This window comes from Schistocerca cancellata, chromosome 8 (assembly GCF_023864275.1).
Source record: "Schistocerca cancellata isolate TAMUIC-IGC-003103 chromosome 8, iqSchCanc2.1, whole genome shotgun sequence".
In the NCBI taxonomy this organism is placed as follows: Eukaryota; Metazoa; Arthropoda; class Insecta; order Orthoptera; family Acrididae; genus Schistocerca; species Schistocerca cancellata.
The window spans coordinates 398,029,123-398,056,508 of NC_064633.1; the positions used below are offsets into that span (position 1 = coordinate 398,029,123).

Genomic DNA, 27,386 nt, shown 5'->3' on the forward strand with positions numbered 1-27,386 from the left:
TTACTTTTAATAGTAATTATAAATTTTCTGTTCAGTTCTCACACTTAAACTATCGCAATTTTCTTAAAGAGTTTTGTATTGTTATCATTTGTTTCTTTAGGTCTACTTTTAGTACTAATTATAAATTTTCTGTTCAACTTTCATACTTCTGATACCAATATAGTGCATCATTTTCATTATTATTTCAATATTCTTATAGGGCAGTGAGTCGGATGATTAATTTACCATCTTACTTCCATTTTTATTTAGCAATTTATTAACATAGAACCTTTAATAACATGCTTTGGTTTTACCATTTAACCTTTCTTTTTATACTGTCATGCACAGATTATGTTAGCTCTATTTAACAAATCCCCCCCCCCATGAACCATGGACCTTGCCGTTGGTGGGGAGGCTTGCGTGCCTCAGCAATACAGATAGCCGTACCGTAGGTGCAACCACAACGGAGGGGTATCTGTTCAGAGGCCAGACAAACGTGTGGTTCCTGAAGAGGGGCAGCAGCCTTTTCAGTAGTTGCAGGGGCAACAGTCTGGATGATTGACAGACCTGGCCTTGTAACTAACCAAAACGGCCTTGCTGTGCAGATACTGCGAATGGCTGAAAGAAAGGGGAAACTACAGCCGTAATTTTTCCCGAGGGCATGCTGCTTCACTGTATGATTAAATGATGATGGCGTCCTCTTGGGTAAAATATTCCAGAGGTAAAATAGTCCCCCATTTGGATCTCCGGGCGGGGACTATGCAGGAGGACGTCATTATCAGGAGAAAGAAAACTGGCGTTTTACGGATCGGAGCGTGGAATGTCAGATAGAAATGGATAGTTTAAAGTTAGATATAGTGGGCATTAGTGAAGTTCAGTGGCAGGAGGAACAAGACTTTTGGTCAGGTGAATACAGGGTTATAAATTCAAAATCAAATAGGGGTAATGCACGAGTAGGTTTAATAATGAATAAAAAAATAGGAGTGCAGGTAAGCTACTACAAACAGCATAGTGAACGCATTATTATGGCCAAGATAGACACGAAGCCCACGGCTAGTACAATAGTACAAGTTTATATGCCAACTAGCTCTGCACATGATGAAGAAATTGATGAAATGTATGATGAGATAAAAGACATTATTCAGGTAGTGAAGGGAGACAAAAATTTAATAGTCATGGGTGACTGGAATTCGAGTGTAGGAAAAGGAAGAAAAGGAAACATAGTAGGTGAATATGCATTGGGGCTAAGAAATGAAAGAGGAAGCCGCCTGGTAGAACTTTGCACAGAGCATAACTTAATCATAGCTAACACTTGGTTCAAGAATCATGAAAGAAGGTTGTATACATGGAAGAACCCTGGAGATACTAGAAGGTGTCAGATATATTATATAATGGTAAGACAGAGATTTAGGAACCAGGTTTTAAATTGTAAGACATTTCCAGGGGCAGATGTGGACTCTGACCACAATCTATTGGTTATGAACTGTAAATTAAAACTGAAGAAACTGCAAAAAGGTGGGAATGTAAGGAGATGGGACCTGCATAAACTGAAAGAACCAGAGGTTTTACAGAGTTTCAGGGAGAGCATAAGGGAACAATTGACAGGAATGGGGGAAAGAAATACAGTAGAAGAAGAATGGGTAGCTTTGAGGAATGAAATAGTGAAGGCAGCAGAGGATCAAATAGGTAAAAAGACGAGGGCTAGTAGAAATCCTTGGGTAACAGAAGAGATGCTGAATTTAATTGATGAAAGGAGAAAATATAAAAATGCAGTAAGTGAAGCAGGCAAAAAGGAATACAAATGTCTCAAAAATGAGATCGACAGATGGCTAGGCAGGGATGGCTAGAGGACAAATGTAAGGTTGTAGAGGTTTATCTCATGAGGGGTAAGATAGATACTGCCTACAGGAAAATTAAAGAGACCTTTGGAAAAAAGAGAACCACTTGCATGAATATCAAGAGCTCAGATGGAAACCCAGTTCTAAGCAGAGAAGGGAAAGCAGAAAGATGGAAGGAGTATATAGAGGATCTATACAGGGGCGTTGTTCTTGAGGGCAGAATTATGGACATGGAAGAGGATGTAGATGAAGATGAAATGGGAGATATGATACCGTGTGAAGAGTTTGACAGAGCACTGAAAGACCTAAGTCGAAACAAGGCCCCGGGAGTAGACAACATTCCATTAGAACTACTGACAGCCTTGGGAGAGCCAGTCTTGACAAAACTCTACCATCTGGTGAGCAAGGGTGAGCAAGATTTTTTAGGTAAGATGGCCTTGGGCAAATACAGAAAGGGCAACAGCCTCAAAGGGTGCGGGGCAAAGTCAGGACATGCTTGGACCAAGCAGCAATCGGTATTGTAATTGTAAACTGTCGAAGCTGCGTTGGTAAAGTACCGGAACTTCAAGCGCTGATAGAAAGCACCGAAGCTGAAATCGTTATAGATACAGAAAGCTGGCTGAAGCCAGAGATAAATTCTGCCAAAATTTTTACAAAGGTACAGACGGTGTTTAGAAAGGATAGATTGCATGCAACCGGTGGTGGAGTGTTCGTCGCTGTTAGTAGTAGTTTATCCTGTAGTGAAGTAGAAGTGGATAGTTCCTGTGAATTATTATGGGTGGAGGTTACACTCAACAACAGAGTTAGGTCAATAATTGGCTCCTTTTACCAGCCTCCCGACTCAGCAGCATTAGTGGCAGAACAACTGAGAGAAAATTTGGAATACATTTCATATAAATTTTCTCAGCATGTTATAGTCTTAGGTGGAGATTTCAATTTACCAGATATAGACTGGGACACTCAGATGTTTAGGACGGGTGGTAGGGACAGAGCATCGAGTGACATTATACTGAGTGTACTATCCGAAAATTACCTCGAGCAATTAAACAGAGAACCGACTCGTGGAGATAACATCTTGGACCTACTGATAACACTGATAACAAACAGACCCGAACTTTTCGACTCTGTATGTGCAGAACAGGGAATCAGTGATCATAAGGCCGTTGCAGCATCCCTGAATATGGAAGTAAATAGGAATATAAAAAAAGGGAGGAAGGTTTATCTGTTTAGCAAGAGTAATAGAAGGCAGATTTCAGACTACCTAACAGATCAAAATGAAAATTTCTGTTCCGACACTGACAATGTTGAGTGTTTATGGAAAAAGTTCAAGGCAATCGTAAAATGCGTTTTAGACAGGTACGTGCCAAGTAAAACTGTGAGGGACGGGAAAAACCCACCGTGGTTCAACAACACAGTTAGGAAACTACTGCGAAAGCAAAGAGAGCTTCACTCCAAGTTTAAACGCAGCCAAAACCTCTCAGACAAACAGAAGCTAAATGATGTCAAAGTCAGCGTAAGGAGGGCTATGCGTGAAGCGTTCAGTGAATTCAAAAGTAAAATTCTATGTACCGACTTGACAGAAAATCCTAGGAAGTTCTGGTCTTACGTTAAATCAGTAAGTGGCTCGAAACAGCATATCCAGACACTCCGGGATGATAATGGCATTGAAACAGAGGATGACATGCGTAAAGCTGAAATACTCAACACCTTTTTCCAAAGCTGTTTCACAGAGGAAGACCGCACTGCAGTTCTTTCTCTAAATCCTCGCACAAATGAAAAAATGGCTGACATCGAAATAAGTGTCCAAGGAATAGAAAAGCAACTGGAATCACTCAACAGAGGAAAGTCCACTGGACCTGACGGGATACCAATTCGATTCTACACAGAGTATGCGAAAGAACTTGCCCCCCTTCTAACAGCCGTGTACCGCAAGTCTCTAGAGGAACAGAAGGTTCCAAATGATTGGAAAAGAGCACAGGTAGTCCCAGTCTTCAAGAAGGGTTGTCGAGCAGATGCGCAAAACTATAGACCTATATCTCTGATGTCAATCTGTTGTAGAATTTTAGAACATGTTTTTTGCTCGAGTATCATGTCGTTTTTAGAAACCCAGAATCTACTATGTAGGAATCAACATGGATTCCGGAAACAGCGATCCTGTGAGACCCAACTCGCTTTATTTGTTCATGAGACCCAGAAAATATTAGATACAGGCTCCCAGGTAGATGCTATTTTTCTTGACTTCCGGAAGGCGTTCGATACAGTTCCGCACTGTCGCCTGATAAACAAAGTAAGAGCCTACAGAATGTCAGACCGGCTGTGTGGCTGGATTGAAGAGTTTTTAGCAAACAGAACACAGCATGTTGTTATCAATGGAGAGACGTCTACAGACGTTAAAGTAACCTCTGGCGTGCCACAGGGGAGTGTTATGGGACCATTGCTTTTCACAATATATATAAATGACCTAGTAGCTAGTGTCGGAAGTTCCATGTGGCTTTTCGTGGATGATGCTGTAGTAAACAGAGAAGTTGCAGCATTAGAAAATTGTAGCGAAATGCAGGAAGATTTGCAGCGGGCAGGCACTTGGTGCAGGGAGTGGCAACTGACCCTTAACATAGACAAATGTAATGTATTGCGAATACATAGAAAGAAGGATCCTTTATTGTATGATTATATGATAGCGAAACAAACACTGGTAGCAGCTACTTCTGTAAAATATCTGGGAGTATGCGTGCGGAACGATTTGAAGTGGAATGATCATATAAAATTAATTGTTGGTAAGGCGGGTACCAGGTTGAGATTCATTGGGAGAGTCCTTAGAAAATGTAGTCCATCAACAAAGGAGGTGGCTTACAAAACACTCGTTCGACCTATACTTGAGTATTGCTCATCAGTGTGGGATCCATACCAGATTGGGTTGACGGAGGAGATAGAGAAGATCCAAAGAAGAGCGGCGTGTTTCGTCACAGTGTCATTTGGTAACCGTGATAGCGTTCCAGAGATGTTTAACAAACTCAAGTGGCAGACTCTGCAAGAGAGGCGCTCTGCATCGCGGTGTAGCTTGCTGGCCAGGTTTCGAGAGGGTGCGTTTCTGGATGAGGTATAGAATATATTGCTTCCGCCTACTTATACCTTCCGAGGAGATCACGAATGTAAAATTAGAGAGATTAGAGCACGCACGGAGGCTTTCAGACAGTCGTTCTTCCCGCGAACCATACGCGACTGGAACAGGAAAGGGAGGTAATGACAGTGGCACGTAAAGTGCCCTCCGCCACCGTTGGGTGGCTTGCGGAGTATAAATGTAGATGTAGAAGATGTATGAGACAGGCGAAATTCCCTCAGACTTCAAGAAGAATGTAATAATTCCAATCCCAAAGAGAGCAGGTGTTGACAGATGTGAAAATTACTGACCTACCAGTTTAATAAGTCACGGCTGCAAAATACTAAACCGAATTCTTTACAGACGAATGAAAAAACTGGTAGAAGCCGACCTCGGGGAAGATCAGTTTGGATTCCGTACAAATGTTGGACCATGTGAGGCAATGCTGACCCTACGACTTATCTTAGAGAATAGATTAAGGAAAGGCAAGCCTACGTTTCTAGCATTTGTAGACTTAGAGGAAGCTTTTGACAATGTTGATTGGAATACTCTCTTTCGTATTCTGAAGGTGGCAAGGGTAAAATACAAGGAGCGAAAGGCTATTTACAATTTGTACAGAAACAGAAACCACATGGCAGTTATAAGAGTCAAGGGGCATGAAAGGGAAGCAGTGGTTGGGAAGGGAGTGAGACAGGGTTGTAGCCTCTCCCCAACGTTATTCAATCTCTATATTGAGCAAGCAGTGAAGGAAACAAAAGAGAAGTTCAGAGTAGGTATTAAAATCCATGGAGAAGAAATAAAAACTTTGAGGTTCGCTGATGACTTTGTAATTCTGTCAGAGACAGCAAAGGACTTGGAAGAGCAGTTGAACGGAATGGTCAGTGTCTTGAAAGGAGGATATAAGATGAACATCAACAAAAGCAAAACGAGGATAATGGAATGTAGTCAAATTAAATCGGGTGATGCTGAGAGAATTAGATTAGAAAATGAGACACTTACAGTACTAAAGGAGTTTTGCTATTTGGACTTTCCTCTGTTGAGTGATTTCAGTTGCTTTTCTATTCCTTGGACACTTATTTTGATGTCAACCATTTTTTCATTTGTGTGGTGATTTAGAAAAGGAACTGCAGTGCGGTCTTCCTCTGTGAAACAGCTTTGGGAAAAGGTGTTTAGTATTTCAGCTTTACGCGAGTAATCCTCTGTTTCAATGCCATCATCATCCCAGAGTGTCTGGATATGCTGTTTCGATCCACTAACTGATTTAACGTAAGACCAGAACTTCCTAGGATTTTCTGTCAAGGCAGTACATAGAATATTACTTTCGAATTCACTGAACGCTTCATGCATAGCCCTCCTTACGCTAACTTTGACATCGTTTAGCTTCTGTTTGTCTGAGAGGTTTTGGCTGCATTTAAACTTGCAGTGAAGCTCTCTTTGCTTTCGCAGTAGTTTCCTTACTTTGTTTTGGAACCACAGTGGGTTTTTCCTGTCCCTCACAGTTTTACTCGGCACATACCTGTCTAAAACGCATTTTACGATTGCCTTGAACTTTTTCCATAAACACTCAACATTGTCAGTGTCGGAACAGAAATTTTCATTTTGATCTGTTAGGTAGTCTGAAATCTGCCTCATATTACTCTTGCTAAACAGATAAACCTTCCTCCCTTTTTTTATAATCCTATTTACTTCCATTTTCAGGGACGCTGCAATGGCCTTATGATCACTGATTCCCTGTTCTGCACTTACAGAGTCAAAAAGTTCGGGTCTGTTTGTTGCCATTAGATCCAAGATGTTATCTCTACGAGTCGGTTCTCTGTTTAATTGCTCGAGGTAATTTTCGGATAGTACACTCAGTATAATGTCACTCGATGCTCTGTCCCTACCACCCGTCCTAAACATCTGAGTGTCCCAGTCTATATCTGGTAAATTGAAATCTCCACCTAAGACTATAACATGCTGAGGAAATTTATGTGAAATGTATTCCAAATTTTCTCTCAGTTGTTCTGCCACTAATGCTGTTGAGTCGTGAGGTCGGTAAAAGGAGCCAATTATTAACCTAGCTCAGTTGTTGAGTATAATCTCCACCCATAATAATTCACAGGAACTATCCACTTCTATTTCACTACAGGATAAACTACTACTAACAGCGACAAACACACCACCACCGGTTGCATGCAATCTATCCTTTCTAAACACCGTCTGTGCCTTTGTAAAAATTTTGGCAAAATTTATCTCTGGCTTCAGCCAGCTTTCCGTACCTATAACGATTTCAGCTTTGGTGCTTTTTATCAGTGCTTGAAGTTCCGGTTCTCTACCAGTGCACCTTCGACAGTTTACAATTGTTGTTGTTGTGGTCTTCAGTCCTGAGACTGGTTTGATGCAGCTCTCCATGCTACTCTATCCTGTGCAAGCTTCTTCATCTCCCAGTACCTACTGCAACCTACATCCTTCTGAATCTGCTTAGTGTATTCATCTCTTGGTCTCCCCCTACGATTTTTACCCTCCACGCTGCCCTCCAATATTAAATTGGTGATTCCTTGATGCCTCAGAACATGTCCTACCAACCGATCCCTTCTTCTGGTCAAGTTGTGCCACAAACTTCTCTTCTCCCCAATCCTATTCAATACTTCCTCATTAGTTATGTGATCTACCCATCTAATCTTCAGCATTCTTCTGTAGCACCACATTTCGAAAGCTTCTATTCTCTTCTTGTCCAAACTATTTACCGTCCATGTTTCACTTCCATACATGGCTACACTCCATACAAATACTTTCAGAAATGACTTACAGACACTTAAATCTATACTCGATGTTAACAAATTTCTCTTCTTCAGAAACGCTTTCCTTGCCATTGCCAGTCTACATTTTATATCCTCTCTACTTCGACCATCATCAGTTATTTTGCTCCCCAAATAGCAAAACTCCTTTACTACTTTGAATGTCTCATTTCCTAATCTAATTCCCTCAGCATCACCCGACTTAATTCGACTACATTCCATTATCCTCGTTTTGCTTTTGTTGATGTTCATCTTATATCCTCCTTTCAAGACACTGTCCATTCCGTTCAACTGCTCTTCCAGGTCCTTTGCTGTCTCTGACAGAATTACAATGTCATCGGCAAACCTCAAGGTTTTTATTTCTTCTCCATGGATTTTAATACCTAGTCCGAACTTCTCTTTTGTTTCCTTCACTGCTTGCTCAATATAGAGATTGAATAACATTGGGGAGAGGCTACAACCCTGTCTCACTCCCTTCCCAACCACTGCTTCCCTTTCATGCCCCTTGACTCTTATAACTGCCATGTGGTTTCTGTTTCTGTACAAATTGTAAATAGCCTTTCGCTCCTTGTATTTTACAGATTGAATAACATTGGGGAGAGGCTACAACCCTGTCTCACTCCCTTCCCAACCACTGCTTCCCTTTCATGTCCATCGACTTTTATAACTGCCATCTGGTTTCTGTACAAATTGTAAATAGCCTTTCGCTCCCTGTATTTTACCCCTGCCACCTTTAGAATTTGAAAGAGAGTATTCCAGTCAACATTGTCAAAAGCTTTCTCTAAGTCTACAAATGCTAGAAACATAGGTTTGCCTTTCCTTAATCTTTCTTCTAAGATAAGTCGTAAGGTCAGTATTGCCTCGCGTGTTCCAGTATTTCTACGGAATCCACACTGATCTTCCCCGAGGTCAACTTCTACTAGTTTTTCCATTCGTCTGTAAAGAATTCGTGTTAGTATTTTGCAGCTGTGGCTTATTAAACTGATTGTTCAGTAATTTTCACATCTGTCAACACCTGCTTTTTTTGGGATTGGAATTATTATATTCTTCTTGAAGTCTTAGGGTATTTCGCCTGTTTCATACATCTTGCTCACCAGATGGTAGAGTTTTGTCAGGACTGGCTCTCCCAAGGCCGTCAGTAGTTCCAATGGAATGTTGTCTACTCCGGGGGCCTTGTTTCAACTCAGGTCTTTCAGTGCTCTGTCAAACTCTTCACGCAGTATCGTATCTCCCATTTCATCTTCATCTACATCCTCTTCCATTTCCATAATATTGTCCTCAAGTACATCACCCTTGTATAGACCCTCTATATACTCCTTCCACCTTTCTGCTTTCCCTTCTTTGCTTAGAACTGGGTTTCCATCTGAGCTCTTGATGTTCATACAAGTGGTTCTCTTATCTCCAAAGGTCTCTTTAATTTTCCTGTAAGCAGTATCTATCTTACCCCTAGTGAGATAAGCCTCTACATCCTTACATTTGTCCTCTAGCCATCCCTACTTAGCCATTTTGCACTACCTGTCGATCTCATTTTTGAGACGTTTGTATTCCTTTTTGCCTGCTTCATTAACTGCATTTTTATATTTTCTCCTTTCATCAATTAAATTCAATATTTCTTCTGTTACCCAAGGATTTCTAAGAGCCCTGGTCTTTTTACCTACTTGATCCTCTGCTGCCTTCACTACTTCATCCCTCAAAGCTACCCATTCTTCTTCTACTGTATTTGTTTCCCCCATTCCTGTCAATTGTTACCTTATGCTCTCCCTAAAACTCTGTACAACCTCTGGTTCTTTCAGTTTATCCAGGTCCCATCTCCTTAAATTCCCACCTTTTTGCAGTTTCTTCAGTTTTAATCTACAGGTCATAACCAATAGATTGTGGTCAGAGTCCACATCTGCCCCTGGAAATGTCTTACAATTTAAAACCTGGTTCCTAAATCTCTGTCTTACCATTATATAATCTATCTGATTACAATACCGAATGCTGCTTGGTCCCCACATGTCCTGACTTTGCCACGCACCCTTTGAGGCTGTTGCCCTTTCTGTACTTGCCCAAGGCCATCTAACCTAAAAAACCACCCAGTCCACGCCACACAACCCCTGCTACCCGTGTAGCCACCTGTTGGGCGTAGTGGACTCCTGACCTATCCAGCGGAACCCGAAACCCCACCACCCTATGGCACAAGTTGAGGAATCTGCAGCCCACACGGTCGCAGAACTGTCTGAGCCTCTGATTCAGACTCTCCACTTGGCTTTGTACCAAAGGTCCGCAGTCAGTCCTGTCGACAATGCTGCAGATGGTTGGAGGCGACCCCGGGTGGGCTCGAACCACCTACCTTTCAGTTGACAGTTTGATGAGTGGGTACTTATATATCCTTATTATTTGTGCTTCATTCATGACTTCCCAGTATCAGAAAAATCTATTTTCATACATCACATACTGTCTTTATGTAATGTAGAGGTATGACCTGCATTTTGAGTCTAAAGAAATTTAGCAGTCTTGTGGCCAAAAATGAGCTAGAAAAAATGGATACGAAAGGCTTTGCATGGTTACTGTCTATCCATCAGGTTAACGTTATGGAAAATCATGTACTACCATATGGGTAATGGTGTTACTATATACTTCCGCAAGTAAAGTACAGTAAAGAAAGAGACAGAAAAAAGGAAAAATTCACAGCACACAAATGAGTATAACATCACCCTCAATCTGCCAACTAACCTTACATCCACAGAAAGAACTGCAGTCCACCATTTAAAAACTAATCCTGACCTTATAATCCTACCTGCGGACAAAGTATACAGACTCAACCAAAGACCAATATTGAACCTTGCCTGACTCAGTTCATTCCTCCATTCAACCATAATTCACCCCCATTGCCCCCAAACCGCCCCGTTAACTTTCCATATTTTTTTTAACCTCAAACCTTGCCGCACCACCATTCCCCAAATCCCACAAACACGCAAACTAATGTTACATCCACAGAAGGAACCGCAGTCCACCATCTAAAAACTGATCCTGACTTTGTAATACTCCTTGCAGACAAAAGAATATAACAGCTTGATAAACGAAATTAAGAGAAATCTAGGTACTAAAAGTATGTGTGTAAAGAAACCATTAGCCTGGAAGCCATAGCATATACCTATTACATTTCCTGCAGGTGCTTCTGTTACAGGCATTAACTCTCGCCCCATGAGAATGTACAGCTGACCAATCCGAGCTCTTGTTAAGTGCTGCCCAGGTTTCAAATCCTTCAAGGTGAGACTAGGATCCACTTCTTCCTTGTTTTCTTCCTGTCAGCAACATACAAAAAAAACTACAGATACCAACTTGTAATTTATTTCAGAATATTGTTATGTTGGAAGTCGTGAAATCAGAATGAAGGCAAAAATGTGAATAGTACATACAGAATACACAGAGCACAGCAACAGAATTGGATGTATCATGCAGCTGTTTTCTAATATAAAAGAAATTATATTGGAAAAGATATAAAAATGTGTACTTATATTTCAAGGATATTTTATAGCCATAAGGGCAAAAATAAAATTTCTCAGAGATGACACTGATGTTAATAAAATTCTGATTTTATTATTTTGATATATGATATATAATAACCAAATCAAGTGTTAACTTGATCTCCAGATAATTTTGTTGCTATTGCTTACCAAAGTACCTACACTGGATGTTTCACTGAAATGAATAAACTAACCTAACAAACTATCATAAGATTATTTGCTCTGGACAGTTTATTATCAATCAAGGTTAATCAAAAGTTGGTGCAGATTTCTAAATCATCTGCTCTTTCATTTTCAAAAGAATACAACCAGATTTGAATATGATCCATGTGCAGGATGTTCCAAAACTGTCTCCAGTGTTAGAGCCATCAAAAAAGTGCCCAATGTGGCACTGGCATTTTAAAATTTTCCCAACAAATTGAATGTATAAACAAATTTCGGGCTTGCAGCCAGTTCTCATTTAATTCATTGTACAATATTTTGACTGGTGGGTGCTCAGTCGAAATATTGTGCAATGAATTAAACAATGACAGGCTGGAAGCCACAAATCTGTTTGAACATAACAGACATATCATACAAAATAGTGTGAAAATTACGAATTAACTATGGCACAGTTTTATGCAAAAATGCTGCTGATCAAAAGCAAATGCTAAAACAAATTTATTGTCAATGTTAGAATCAGTTTTAAAGAAACCATCTTATTTTACGTATCAGTTTCATACTAGAAACAAACAGTAAATGAATGTGCAACAAAGCAAGAGGATCCTTTTTCTTTCCCCCTTCCCCTCCCCTCCCAATGCCACCCCTCCCCTCCCATTCCAAATTAGTATTATTTTTTTTCCAAATTTTGTGATATTTTCGATATGGTCATCTAGATGACATGTCCACAGTATATAAAGATACCAAATATTGACTCAGGGCTTCAACCCTTACTTTATCATTTATCACATTCCTTTGGTTATCAAGAGATAATGAGACAGATAGTTTGCCAAAAAACTGTACTAATTACAAAACATCAGTAAGTTTAGATTTCCTTGTCATTGTCCATTAGTGAATGCATACATGATTACTAAGTTCCCGTTAGAGTAGATGAAAAATGCATGTAAATATCATGTTTGTACAGTTAATTACAAAAATATGTTAATACCATTCATGCTCATTTAATTCTGTAATAACAACATACTTAGTTAAAATATTTTTACTGAAATATAATCCAATTTTTAGGCAAACTAGCCAGAGTAATTCTACAGAAATTACTATAATATATAAAAGTACTAGTTTAAACTAATATCTATTGTAAAATTATGAGAAAAGGATTTGGAAATGGCAAGGGAAACATTATTTAAAGGGTTAAATTATTTTTTAAGATTATTCTTGAATATATTATTGGATAAAGAAGGGGTTTTGGATATCTGAATAGTCACTGAAACTAATGAAGAAAAAAATTGAACTATAATAATTCGTTATGAATTCATAGATATAAAAATTATAATGTTCTTACGTTCTTTCTTCAAATGATTTCTTATACCTCTTTGAAGCTGTGGTGGCATGTTGGTGTTTCCCTCTATTATTACTGGCATCCTTGCAGGTCCTCACAATCATCCAAGCATTTATTATGATGTACTTTTATGATGTAATTTTCAAAACTGTGCTGACTATATTTTCACACACAACCTTTTTTAAATACATTCACAAGGTTAATAATATTTGGCATGTGTACATTTTTTTACACAGGTCATCATATGCATCTGGTCTCTTTCAGATCTCAACACAGACAGTCAGTTACAAATTAATTAGTGCACAGTGTACTGCTCATTAATAATCATCTTTGGTCTCACTATCTTTGATCATTGTCACAGATGTTATCACTATCTAGCAGCTAGACAGTGCATCTTTTAATCAACTTAAAAATTACTGCTACACCATCCACTATTCAGTTACTCAGAAACATAAAGCTTTAATTGTAAATTAAGAAAATGCAACAATCAATAACAGCCAGCTTTAGTTTTAATTACTGCAAATATATATAAGAGGCAGTTTGGAAGCTATTTTAGGCTAGTTCGTGGTGAGTTTGAATGGAGTAAAATATAGGCCCAAAAATACAGGATAGTGTACTGCAGACGATTTAGTACAGGTAACAAATCAGAACATGTATGATGATTTATCCAAATTTCATGTCTGTGAGTTTGCTCCATAGTATAGTGACTGACTGTGAACCAGCAATTAATTTCATGAACCGTGTTAATCTTCTAATAATGGCCAATGCTTATTGTGACAACAGGATCAGAATGTGAACAGTGTTATTTCCAATAGTTACATTTGCTGTGCACATTATCTTTGTATCAATATAACTGTTATGACTTCAAGGACAGTGATTTAAGAACTTTGTACAGTGACTGTGTTACACATACCTTGTCACATGTGAACTTTCGAGTCACTCCCATGTTAGGTTATTGCACATTAACAATCGCATAACAGGACATCAAACAAGTGTAGTATGTAGCTAGCTATTTAGCTGTACATAATTTAAACAGATGAAATTCAATTTGCCATAAACTGCAGTTCAATCAACATCTAAGTGCAATTAAAATGTGTGAATGCAAATCTGGTGTGGACCACATTATTAGCAGTAAATTGTCCCCACCACCAACTCTTCAGCCAGATTCAATGGAGGCAAATATACCAAATGTACTTTAGTACAGGTAATGCTTACACTACTGATGGAGGCCAGTGTCCCAGCACCAAAAATGCCTGAGTTGATTTTATCAAGTATGAAAACAACCAATGTTTCCTAGAGGTGCAAAAGCAACTCTTCATATTGATGACTTACACAAGTCTTCTGGGTTACTTCAATGAAAAACTACATCAGAAGAGGCCTAATCTGACTCTCTTCAGAAAAAAGAATTTGAAATACAAATTGTTGGGACTTACAACCAATACACTAGATTTGGCACACACTGAACCCCTCTTATTCCCATATGCAAAGAAATTTCTGATTGAAAATATTTTGAGTTCAGTGACGATGTGTACAGACTTTCCAGAATCATACTTCTGTGATGGAATATACTCACTGTATAAATATTAGTAATTTGACACAAAGTCACTTTTTTATTATTTTATTTTCTGGTAACTGGTTCATGGTTCATGGTTCATGGTGTGGGTTCCTGTAGTCATGTCCTAGTTCATGAACCACGGGCAACGTATGAGTGGCCCAGTAAGTGGTCCCGACAGTCGGGATACCAGTTACTTTGGAATAAGGCTGGGCATCTCGTACATATTCTGAGTCATGGTCACCTTTGTGCTCATACGGCAAAGACTACCAAATCCACCGGTTAGTCCCTCAGTAGTTAGGGGTAAAACCCAATGGGACTCGGGGCAAGTAAGGCTAGCAACCTGCTTCCCTGGTACTTTAAATATGATGCTTGCAACAATCAGAGCAAAATGCCACGGACCTTTGGAGGTGACGGACTCCCACCTCTAACTGACAAACCAGGGACTCCTAAGATACGACTTGGCAAACAAATGGTAATGAGATGGGGAGCTATTAATATCAATGGGGACTACTCTGGGAAGAAGGTAGAGCTGGCAGAGGCTGCAAGTAAGATGGGGCTGGACGTTTTAGCTGTTAGTGACATTCGGGTAAGGGGTGAGAAAGAAGAGGAAGTGGGAGAATACAAGGTCTACCTGTCAGGAGTCAAAGCAGGAATAGCACAATGGGGTGTAGGGCTTTACATCAGGAAAGAAATGGAACCCAGCGTAGTTGCAATAAGGTATGTAAACGAACGACTGATGTGGATAGATTTGACAGTGTCTAGCAAGAAAATTAGGATTGTGTCAGTATATTCGCATTGTGAAGGGACAGATCAAGATAAGATGGATAGTTTTTATGAGGGACTCAGTGACGTAGTTGTTAGAGTAAAGGACAAGGACAGTATTCTGCTCATGGGTGATTTTAATGCCAGGATTGGAAATCGAACAGAAGGGTATGAAAAGGTTATGGGTAAATTTGGAGAGGATATGGAGGCCAACAGGAACGGGAAACAACTCTTGGATTTCTGTGCCAGTATGGGCTTAGTAATCACAAACTCCTTTTTTAAACATAAGAACATTCACCGGTATACTTGGGAAGGCAGGGGAACCAGATCTGTCATTGACTATATAATAACAGATCAGGAATTCAGGAAGGCTGTGAGGGACACATGTGTATTCAGGGGATTCTTTGATGACACTGATCATTATTTAATCTGCAGTGAAATTGGGATTGTGAGGCCGAAAGTGCAGGAGGTCAGGTCCATATGTAGGAGGATAAGAGTGGAGAAACTTCAGGATAAGGAAATCAGGCACAAGTACATAACAGCAATCTCAGAAAGGTACCAGTTAGTTGAATGTAGTCAATTACAGTCATTGGAAAAGGAATGGACAAGGTACAGGGACACAGTACTAGAAGTGGCTAAAGAATGTCTTGGAACAGTAGTGTGTAAAAGTAGGATGAAGCAAACAGCTTGGTGGAATGATACAGTCAAGGCAGCCTGTAAAAGGAAAAAGAAGGCGTATCAAAAATGGCTACATACCAGAACCCAGGTAGATAGAGAAAGTTATGTTGAAGAAAGAAACAAAGCCAAACAGATAATTGCAGCATCCAAGAAGAAATCATGGGATGACTTTGGAAACAGGTTGGAGACTATGGGTCAAGCTGCTGGAAAACCATTCTGGAGTGTAATTAGCAGTCTTCAAAAGGGAGGTAAGAAGGAAATGACAAGTATTTTGGGCAGGTCAGGAAAACTGCTGGTGAATCCTGTGGATGCCTTGGGCAGATGGAGGGAATATTTTGAAGAGTTGCTCAATGTAGGTGAAAATGGGATCAGTAATGTTTCAGATTTCGAGGTAGAATGGGATAGGAATGATGATGGAAATAGGATCACATTTGAGGAGGTGGAAAAAATGGTCAATAGATTGCAGTGCAATAAAGCGGCTGGGGTGGATGAAATTAAGTCGGAACTCATCAAATACAGTGGAATGTCAGGTCTTAAATGGCTACACAGGATAATTGAAATGGCCTGGGAGTTGGGACAGGTTCCATCAGACTGGACAAAAGCAGTAATCACACCAATCTTTAAACATGGAAACAGAAAAGATTGTAACAACTACAGAGGTATCTCTTTAATCAGCGTTGTGGGTAAAATCTTCTCAGGTATTGTTGAAAGGAAAGTGCGTGTATTAGTTGAGGACCAATTGGATGAAAATCAGTGTGGGTTTAGGCCTCTTAGAGGTTGTCAGGATCACATCTTTAGCTTACGGCAAATAATGGAGAAGTGTTATGAGTGGAACAGGGAATTGTATCTATGCTTTATAGATCTAGAAAAGGCATATGACCGGGTTCCTAGGAGGAAGTTATTGTCTGTTCTACAAGATTATGGAATAGGATGCAAACTTTTGCAAGCAATTAAAGGTCTTTACATGGATAGTCAGGCAGCAGTTAGAGTTGACAGTAAATTGAGTTCATGGTCCAGAGTAGTTTCAGGGGTAAGACAAGGCTGCAAGCTGTCTCCACTGTTGTTCATATTATTTATGGATCATATGTTGAAAACAATAGACTGGCTGGGTGAGATTAAGATATGTGAACACAAAATAAGCAGTCTTGCATATGCGGATGACTTAGTTGTGATGGCAGATTCGATTGAAAGTTTGCACAGTAATATTTCAGAGCTAGATCAGAAATGTAAGGACTATGGTATGAAGATTAGCATCTCCAAAACGAAAGTAATGTCAGTGGGAAAGAAATACAAACGGATTGAGTGCCAAATAGGAGGAACAGAGTTAGAACAGGTGGACGGTTTCAAGTACTTAGGATGCATATTCTCACAGGATGGCAACATATTGAAAGAACTGGAAGCGAGGTGTAGCAAAGCTAATGCAGTGAGCGCTCAGCTATGATCTACTCTCTTCTGCAAGAAGGAAGTCAGTACCAAGACTAAGTTATCTGTGCACCGTTCAATCTTTCGACCAACTTTGTTGTATGGGAGCGAAAGCTGGGTGGATTCAGGTTACCTTATCAACAAGGTTGAGGTTACGGATATGAAAGTAGCTAGGATGATTGCAGGTACTAGTAGATGGGAACAATGGCAGGAGGGTGTCCACTAGGAGGAGTCGGGACAGACTGAGGAGAAGGTACCTGGATTCAGTTAAGAATGATTTTGAAGTAATAGGCTTAACATCAGAAGAGGCACCAATGTTAGCACTGAATAGGGGATCATGGAGGAACTGTATAAGGGGGGCTATGCTCCAGACTGAACGCTGAAAGGCATAATCAGTCTTAAATGATGATGATGATGATGATGTAACTAGTTTTAGCCATGCCACCATCAGACCAGATTGTTGTTGCAGTGGCAGTGCAGGCACCAATGAAATAGTGGTCTGCTGTACTGGACATTAGTCAGCTGTGTAAACAAGACAAGTTGACACAGTCCCCTGGTGCCTAATACAGAAACTGCTACTTCATTGCTGCCTTTGTTGACACCAAAATAATATTCTGGTCTTCAGTCTGAAGACTGGTTTATGTAGTTTTCCATTCTCCATACTACTCTGTCCTATGTAAGCCTCTGCATCTTTGAATAACTAATGCAACTTACATCCTTCTGAATCTGGATACTATAGACCTACGTGATTAAAGACTGGTTTATGTAGTTCTCCATTCTCCATGCTACTCTATAATATGTAAGCCTCTACATCTTCGAATAACTAATGCAACTTACATCCTTCTGAATCTGATTACCATAGATCTACAATATTGTAAAGAAAATTTATAGACATGGTCAAGTTCCACAGTCTATATACCTTCATCAGTTTAATGCATATTAGCAATGCACTCAGAAATTTTAAAAAATGGGTCAGGTATGCAGTATCACTTCTCTGTGACACTCTGATACATAGGACTGTGTAACACCACATGGTTACACCTCCTGTGACCTTTTTACTTAAAAAAATAAAGATAAAATTCCATACAAATGGTCAAACAATAACAAATGAATAAATAAAAAGGTGGCTGGGTTTATAGACAGGGAGTACCAGTTCTGGAGAGTTGAGTAGTCTGTTTTGGTATCTTCTTTAAAATAAAGCTTTTTTTTTAGAGTGTTTGCATAGAAGTACACTTTGTTATGTGGATATATTAAATGCAAGTAAAATAAATGTAACTTATATGCATGTAGAATTGAATTAGACACATCCATCCACCAACATGTACCACTCCCTTCCACTCTGATGGCAGCAACAATATGTCATAGCACAGACTCCTTTAGACACCAAAAACACTAGGTACCCATCATGATCCATGACAGTTCAACTGACCAATCACAATTCACAGAGATTGATCAGAGGGACTTCATAGCACTCTCATCCCACTTGATGGTATCCTAGATGTGCTTAATAGGGCTGAGATCAAGTGAGTCTGAGGAACATGTAATAACCCTTGGCTGTTTCTCAAATAATTCTAGCTCAGTTCACCAACTGGTGAGGATATCAATTGTCTATGTGATACTGAAGAGAAATAAATGGATGCAAATGATCAGGCTGTAGGTTCCTGTCTTCAATGGTGAATGATGATGGCTGACATATCAGAGCCCGCATTTTATCCTGTGATTACATCTCCTTTGAAATCACATGAGAGCCTGACGGTGGACACAATGTACTGCCAGAGTACACTGACATCAATGTCTACCAACATGTACACTAAGTTATCTGACTATATGATCTTGTTTCATGTTATGCACATCCAATAATTGTGATTCTGCACTGTTTCTAATTCTTGTGCTCTTTGGTATCTAATGAGCACAGGTACATGCAAGGGATGGGGGTCAGCATCTTCTGTATGCTACACCTTGAAGATGGCTCGGATGGTATAGTTGCTGACAGACTATTCTTGTCAAGCAATGAAATGCTGGTGATTTGCTACACTGTGGCTCTTCTATCCACTGCTACTGCCAAGCCTCTGGCCAATAACATGTTTGCTAACATCTCATCCCCACAGCACTCTGAACTACTTCATCCACCATGCTAACAGCGGCACTCTCTCTCCAACACAACAGTTATCACCAACTCAGTTGTTTAAGAATGTATTTATTTCAGAAATGTGAAAAAAAACAAGAACTTAACCTAAAGGAAAAATTATAGCTTATATTTTTAAAAAGAGCAACATATTCGTCACCTTTTCTAGTGCTGCCTGTGGGCTGTGCTTGGGTCCCAAGACAAAGACATCTTCTCCAACTTTTAATGTACCACTATATACCCTTGCAAATGCCATAAATACATCTTCACTTTCTTGCCCACCAGGTTTAATGTCTTCAACTTTAATGTCCTCTGTACCCTCTTTGTTCTTTGTTTGTTGTGCTTCAGTGTCACTTAGCAGCCTCATTCCTTCTGAATCCATTTCTAGAAAGAAAATCACACAACTCAAGCTCTAAACCAAATTTAAGAAATTTGCTGTGTAACAGAGCAGAAATTTTCTGCAGAGTATACAACAACACTGTAAATTTTACTCAGGAGTCACATAACCAAGCCAGTTTTCAACAGAATAACAGAGGAAAATGGACAGACATTGATACTGCAGATGAGAGCCAGAAACTGAAGAAGCACTAACAAGTAGGTACAATTTTAAGTCAATGCTAGTATGCAGAAAATACATATTTTCACTGATAATTAAACATATATGACATATGCAATGGAAACAGATGGTGCAGCAGTTAAGACAAAAGGAGGAAATTCAAATGACTTGCCATATTGATTTATGTTTCCACAGTTCACATATATCAATTTAGACAGTAAGATGTCTTTGTACATACATAAAATAATGGCATACATCACAAAAGACAGTTCAGAGTGGATTACAAATGCAAGTGTAAACACCCACAACACATGTAAACACTCATAACACACAGACAAAGAACGATATATGAAGTATACCCTGCCATCTGACAGTGTTTGAAACAGTACCAGGTATTAAGTTACTAAGAAGTCTGCCTAGAAACCTGCATGATAGTAACATGACACTAACTTTCCAAAACAATATGCTAACTTTCCAAAACAATTCAAATACTATCAGGAGCAAAATGAATTTTATGATGTTATAGAGTATCTACAAATTTAAATTTGTGTATATTGTTTTTCAATAATTAATTGTGTTAGAGGGTGTAATCAAAGTGGTTGGTCCTTTGGAAATAATAATGAACTTTTCTGTTTTGACATGTTCTATATTACACCTATGTTTACTGTACACAACATCACAGGATCAAAGATTCAGTTAAATTCAAAACATCATTGCCATTTAATGTTCCCTATTTTTGGCCCGTATTAGTCATTGCTTCATCTACTGACTTCATTGTCAAAGAAACTTTAAGTCATAACAAATTCAGTGAACAAAGAAATATAAAATCTACAAACTACAGAAACAAGAAAGGTAAGATTAAAATGTAATGCAACAACTTTGATCAGAAGTCAGGAAATAATATGCAAAGTAAATAAATAAAGGAAGCAAGATTGGTATTTGGCCTTTGGTTGATGACAATAACATTGGAGGGAGCACAATAAAAGAATATGAAACGTGTAAAGACTATGAAGAAAAGTCTAAGTGTTCACAAAACTACATGAAATGATAAGAAACATGCTACGAAGTTAACAGTGAAGTTAGAAATGATAGAGAGAGGGAAGGAAGAAGGAACTGAAAAATATTTTTCAGTGAGGATACTAATAAACAACTTTCCAACTTACGAAAACATCTTGGTGAATGCATCAGAGATGATAAAATTATGGCTATATTTAGTGGTATAATACATATTTATAAAGGTATGTTGAAACTCGCCCGGATAGCCAAGCATGTTGAAGTACCCACTTCCATGACATGGGGAGGCACACCAGAATCTACCTCACAGATTAATGTGATGTGGTTTATAAGCAGTTTTCCACATCCACCTAGGTATGTACTAGGCTGGTTCTCATGTCCCGCCTCAGAGATACGACACGCTAACACTTTAAGAAGCAATCCCACATCTGACCATGAGATTACACTAATTGCAGGCAGAAGGGGTACACAGATTACTTCCAGAGATGACGTCGGCAGCATTTTTAAAATACTTTTGGGAGTGGTGATGCCATCATAACAACCTATATAAGGGATGATTGGTTCTCTGTGAAGTTGAAGAAGGATCATACCAGTCTTGATATGGTGTTGGCTGGGTAATGGGTACTGGAAGGAGGAAGGGAAGGAAAGGTATGTTCAAATCTGGTGACTACAGAGTGATCTGTTAAACTCGTTCTAAACAAAAACTGTAAAATGTGATTCCAATGATAGCATAATGCAAAAGTAACTGGAAGTAAGGTCTGTTGCCTGCAGCTTCAGTAAATGACACAGATTGACACTGAAGTTAACCTGCATTTATGTCCTACAAATCTATGAATACAAAGCATTTAGTACACTAGTAAATAGTAAGGAAGGGGAATCTCCATATGTTCAGATGTAGACAATAGGGATTATAGGCACACAAAAACATTAAAAGTTTACAAATGGTTTAACAGAGATGCACTGAGATAAACCTGTGAAATTCTACTCCAGGTTATGAACCACCTCACTTATTCTCATAAGAAAGAGGAACAAATGAGAAACAGTACACTACAATGGATGTAAGTAAACTAATCTGATATCAGTTTTGAATTTTCCCACCACAATTTTATAGGATAATATATAACATTTTTGTGCATGAGGAAATAATCAATTGGGTTAGCATAAGGCAGATAAACAGGACTGAAAACTTTGCCAGGTTACAAATAAATCATTTTTACACACGCACACATTCTCTCTCTCTCTCTCTCTCTCTCTCTCTCTCTCTCTCTCTCTCTCTCTCTCCTCTATCTCTCTTTCTCTCTCTCTGTATAGTTACAGAATGCCAGCTGAAGGCACAGTGCCAGGAATGCAGCTCTGCAGCTTGACTGGGGTGAGAGGTGGTTGTGTCAGGTGATGGAGTGTACTTTCTTTTTTCATTTATTCATTCAAAGATCGTGTTCCATCAAACCCATCATAAAAGAGAGCCTTTGGGGATGTGGGATGAGTCAAGTTACACAATAACAAGCAGTAGCAACCACTGCTGGTTACTTCTGTAAAGTATATTAGCAACAGATTATGACTAGTATGAATCCTATCAAACTGATAATTATAGTAATTAATCCTAGATTGTTTAGGGGAGAAGGGAGGTGCAAAGTAGAAGTGAAGTTTGTGATGTGGTAGATGGCTGGAAGGGAGGCAGCACGTGCACAGAGTGGGAAGCAGGAAGAAGTGATAGCACTTGCACAGGATAGGAATGTGACATGGGTACCAAACTACTGAGTTTGTGCAACTATGACAACATTGTGGATTTGGAGGAGGTGTCAGAACAGAGAATGTCGAGACTGGAGAGCGAGAGGGAGGAGATTCGGGTGTGGATGCAGAATGAGTCAAGCAGGGTAGGGGTGGGTTTGGGGCAGGTGTGTAGTGGAAACTGTGGACAGGAATGAAAGATACAATGCAAGGACAGCTCTCATCAATGCAGTTCAGAAAAACCGATTTGGTGAGAAGGATACAGATGGCACAGATTTCAAATCAAACCATTGAAACTGAATACCACTTCATTCCTTATACAGGGTGATTCAAAAAGAATACCACAACTTTAAGAGTTTAAAACTCTGCAACGACAAAAGGCAGAGCTAAGCACTATCTGTCGGCGAATTAAGGGAGCTATAAAGTTTCATTTAGTTGTACATTTGTTCGCTTGAGGCGCTGTTGACTAGGCGTCAGCGTCAGTTGATGCTAAGATGGCGACCGCTCAACAGAAAGCTTTTTGTGTTATTGAGTACGGCAGAAGTGAATCGATGACAGTTGTTCAGCGTGCATTTCGAACGAAGTATGGTGTTAAACCTCCTGATAGGTGGTGTATTAAACGTTGGTATAAACAGTTTACAGAGAATGGGTGTTTGTGCAAAGGGAAAAGTTCTGGACGGCCAAGAACGAGTGATGAAAATGTAGCACGCATCCAGCAAGCATTTGTTCGCAGCCCAGGAAAATCGACTCGCAGAGCTAGCAGAGAGCTGCAAATTCCACAATCAACTGTATGGAGAGTCCTACGAAAAAGGTTAGTTATGAAACCTTATCGTCTGAAATTGGTTCAAGCACTGTCTGCAGCTGATAAGATTAAAAGAATCAAATTCTGTGATTTTATCCTTGCTCAAATGGAAACAGATGAATCTTTCGTTTCAAAGATTGTGTTTAGTGATGAAGCAACTTTCCACACTAACGGGAAAGTCAACCGTCACAATGTCTGTATATGGGGCACTGAGAATCCGCGGGAAACAACTCAGTATGAACGTGACTCACCTAAGGTGAACGTTTTCTGTGCCATTTCAGCCAATAAAGTTTTTGGTCCCTTTTTCTTCGAAGGTGCTACTATTACTGGACTACAGTATCTAAAGATGTTAGAGAATTGGCTGTTCCCTCAGCTCGAACAAGAAGCACAACAATTCATATTTCAGCAGGATGGAGCGCCACCACATTGGCACTTATCTGTCCGTAACTACCTGAACGTCAACTACCCGAGGCGATGGATCGGCCGCCAGGCAGCCCGTGACAGAGCACTTCATCACTGGCCTCCAAGAAGCCCTGATCTTACCCCCTGCGATTTTTTCTTATGGGGGTATGTTAAGGATATGGTGTTTCGGCCACCTCTCCCAGCCTCCATTGATGATTTGAAATGAGAAATAACAGCAGCTATCCAAACTGTTACGCCTGACATGCTACAGAGAGTGTGGAACGAGTTGGAGTATCGGGTTGATATTGCTCGAGTGTCTGGAGGGGGCCATATTGAACATCTCTGAACTTGTTTTTGAGTGAAAAAAACCTTTTTAAATACTCTTTGTAATGATGTATAACAGAAGGTTATATTATGTTTCTTTCATTAAATACACATTTTTAAAGTTGTGGTATTCTTTTTGAATCACCCTGTATATCTAATTAGATCCTCACACACACTGCTTCTCCTTTAAGGGGAAGATATACAAACAAATGGCCATGGGCACCCACATACCACTGACTTACACCAATTTTTCTGTGGGCTCTCAAGAGAAAACCTTCCTTGCACCAAAAACTCCAAACCCCCTTGTCTTGTTCATGTTCATTGACGATGTTTTCCTGATCAGGGTCCAGAGTCAAGAAACACTATCCTCATTCCTCCACAGCCTGAACACTTCTCCCCCATTTGCTTCTTGTGGCCTTCCTCAGTCCAATGTGTCAACATACTGGATGTTGTCACATTTATGTCCATATTAACAGTACACCTACATTTTGATAGCTGTCATTCCTTCAATGTCAAAAGACACTTTCATATATTCTGGCCATCCATTGAGTGCAGTGATAAGAATTCTCTTACCCAAAAATGTTGAAGGTCTCACTAAGATCTGCACAGACAGGCATTGTCCACTGAGCCCAGGTCACTGAAAGATTTTCCATGCCATATCCTCTAATCACTCAACCACTTCCAAGGACCAGCTGCAAAGGAGCACTCCAATCATCATCAGTATCACCCTGGACTGTAACAATTAAATTCCATTTTAAGCTGGGGCTTTGACTACTTATCATTATATTTAAAAATGAGGAATATGCTACCCACAGTCCTATCCACCCCTCCCAAAGTGCTGTTCCATTGCCCACCCAATTTCCACAATATCCTGGTTCATCCTCATGCCACACCCACTCTCGTCTCATTGTCACGTGCAGGGCCGGCCTTAGCCATCCAGGTGCCCCGGGCGAGTCGTCCAGTTGGCGCCCTTTATTGTATAAATAGCAGTGATATATTGTTTGAGCATTCACGTTTTGGGAAATTGTCTAAAAATATTGCGTAGTACTGCACTGTACATCTACAAAAATTCCAGAAAATTGTTTTTGCGTGTTCCAAACAAAGAAAAGATGCGTAAAATGTGGTTGAAACAGGCTCGTATATCCAAAATATTTCTTTTCTTTTCTGAAGCACCCCTGTACTAAAGCGAACAAAACAAAAAAAAAAAAAATTATTCAAATTGGTCAAGCCATTTCTTTGTTTTGGTGAGACTAACACACAACAATTGATTTTTATATATAGGAGGTAATATGTATAACAAAAAAACACTAATTTTGAATTGGGTACCATATTTTTATTGAATTTAATATAACCGTAAGCCATAAACCTATATTTTCTGTCAGTCATCTGAACACAAAACATATTACGCCTAATGAAAAACAACTATAAACAACTAAAATTTTACTTTTCTCGCTTTTCTGTCGGCAAAGTCTCTGATCAGATTAGCAAAGTCCAGGTTTTCTGCAACTTCATTTTCAATGGACAGTGAGGCCAAACTGGTTAGTCTTGTTTGAGACATTGTAGACCGCAAGTACGTTTTTATCAACTTCAGTTTGGAAAAACTGCGTTCGCCGCTTGCGACAGTCACTGGTATTGTTAGCAAAATACGTAACGTTATCCAGATGTTGGGATATAACTCTTGAAGATTATGCTTTTTTATGAAGTTTAAGGCTTCAATAGGCGTTGCCTGGCTGTCTTCGAGATAGTGTTGCAGTCCTAAAATTTCGTCGCACAGCAAATTTCCATCAATATCTGACTTCATGTTGACAGTTAACTTTTCTTGTAATTTAGAACAGCATTGTATTAGTTCTTCTTTATTTTGATTTTTTTTTAATGTCAAACAAGAAACTCCACGTCGCAGAAAATTCTTGCATCTGTTCAAATCTTTCTTTCATGGATATGTGCACGGTGTCCAACAGTGCATTGAAAAACTCTACTTTAAACTTCTTTTTTGGGTCAGTTATTTGATCATCAACAGCCTCTTCACCCGGCCTGCATTTAATACGTCTTAATCGCATTTGTGGTTTAAATAATGGCTGCGTATCAACATCCGAAGCCAGTTCAGTTGCTGTTACAATAGCTTGTTTGAAACCTATTTGTCTATATGTTTCCAAATAAGAGCAACATTTGCCAAGGATTCCCATAAACTCGACAAAGTTGATTGTGGGTGACTGACTTGCTTTACTCACAACGTTAATTTGAAACAGAACATCATACCATGTTGAATGAGACTGAATAATATTTTAGTTTCGCGAAATGGGTGATTGTAAATTGTAAAATTTTTTTTTTTTTTTATATCACAGAGTGGGTCACCTGTGAAAGCACTCATGTCATATATCAGCTCTGTTGCAATTTCTGCACAGCATTTTTGTGGGAATGACTACCGGACACTTGTCACCCACATGAATGGCCACATCTAAACTGTGGCTAAAAGGAGTTGACCATCCGATGGGAGAACACACTGAGGAGGACAACATACTTCAATGGCTACTTTACAATCCATGCCATCTGGATCCTTCCCTCCAACAGCAGCTCCTCTGAATTACATAGATGTGAATTGTCCTTGCAACACATCCTTCACTCTTGTAATACTCCAGGGCTCAATATCTGGAAACCCCCTGCCGCAGAATCCTAATTTCACTCATCCTGCACCTAAGCCCTCTTCCCTACAGTCTCTCCTTCCTCTGTTCAGTCAGTCTCTGCCAATTCATTCCTCCACATCATCATCATTATGTGCTACATGAGCTCACTAGTGTCAGTGGCCATATCACATTCCCATCCCATGCTCCTGCTGTCTCTCACTCCCACATCCTAACTATACCTCACCAACCCTCTATCCTACTCCCTGACTTTCTCCCCTACCTCACTACACCCAACACAATTCCTCACACCGCCTACCACGCAAGGGGCCCGGGTTTGATTCTTGGCAGGGGACTGGGTGTTGTGTGTCCTCCATCATCATTTTCACCATCATTGACCCATAAGTCGCCAAAGTAGCATAGACTAAAAAGGACTTGCAATACAGCGGCTGAACTCCCCAGCATGGGGCTTCCTGGCCAACAATGCCATACGATCATTTCATTTCATTTCATTTCAATTCCTCACACCAGTCAAACAACAGAACTACAGTCCTGACACCGAGTTGCCAGCTGGCACAATTTAGCAATAGAGGTGTGTGTCTGTGTGTGAGTATGCATGTTTGTGTACATGTAATCTAGCTCAGAAAAGGATCCTTCCAAAACCTAGCACAATTTCAGTCTTGTTTGTGTAGCTGTCAAGAA

General features: G+C 39.7%; 1 protein-coding gene across 1 annotated transcript in view; it reads right to left on the reverse strand.

The window, feature by feature from the left end:
• Positions 1 to 27,386, reverse strand: part of LOC126095766 (elongation factor-like GTPase 1) — a 591,625-nt gene that overhangs the window by 446,138 nt on the left and 118,101 nt on the right. The window contains exons 11-12 of the mRNA XM_049910570.1: positions 19,401 to 19,624; positions 10,828 to 10,978 (exon numbers count right to left, since the gene is read on the reverse strand). Coding sequence (XP_049766527.1) covers positions 10,828 to 10,978; positions 19,401 to 19,624 — 375 coding nt within the window. The remainder of the gene's footprint in view (positions 1 to 10,827; positions 10,979 to 19,400; positions 19,625 to 27,386) is intronic.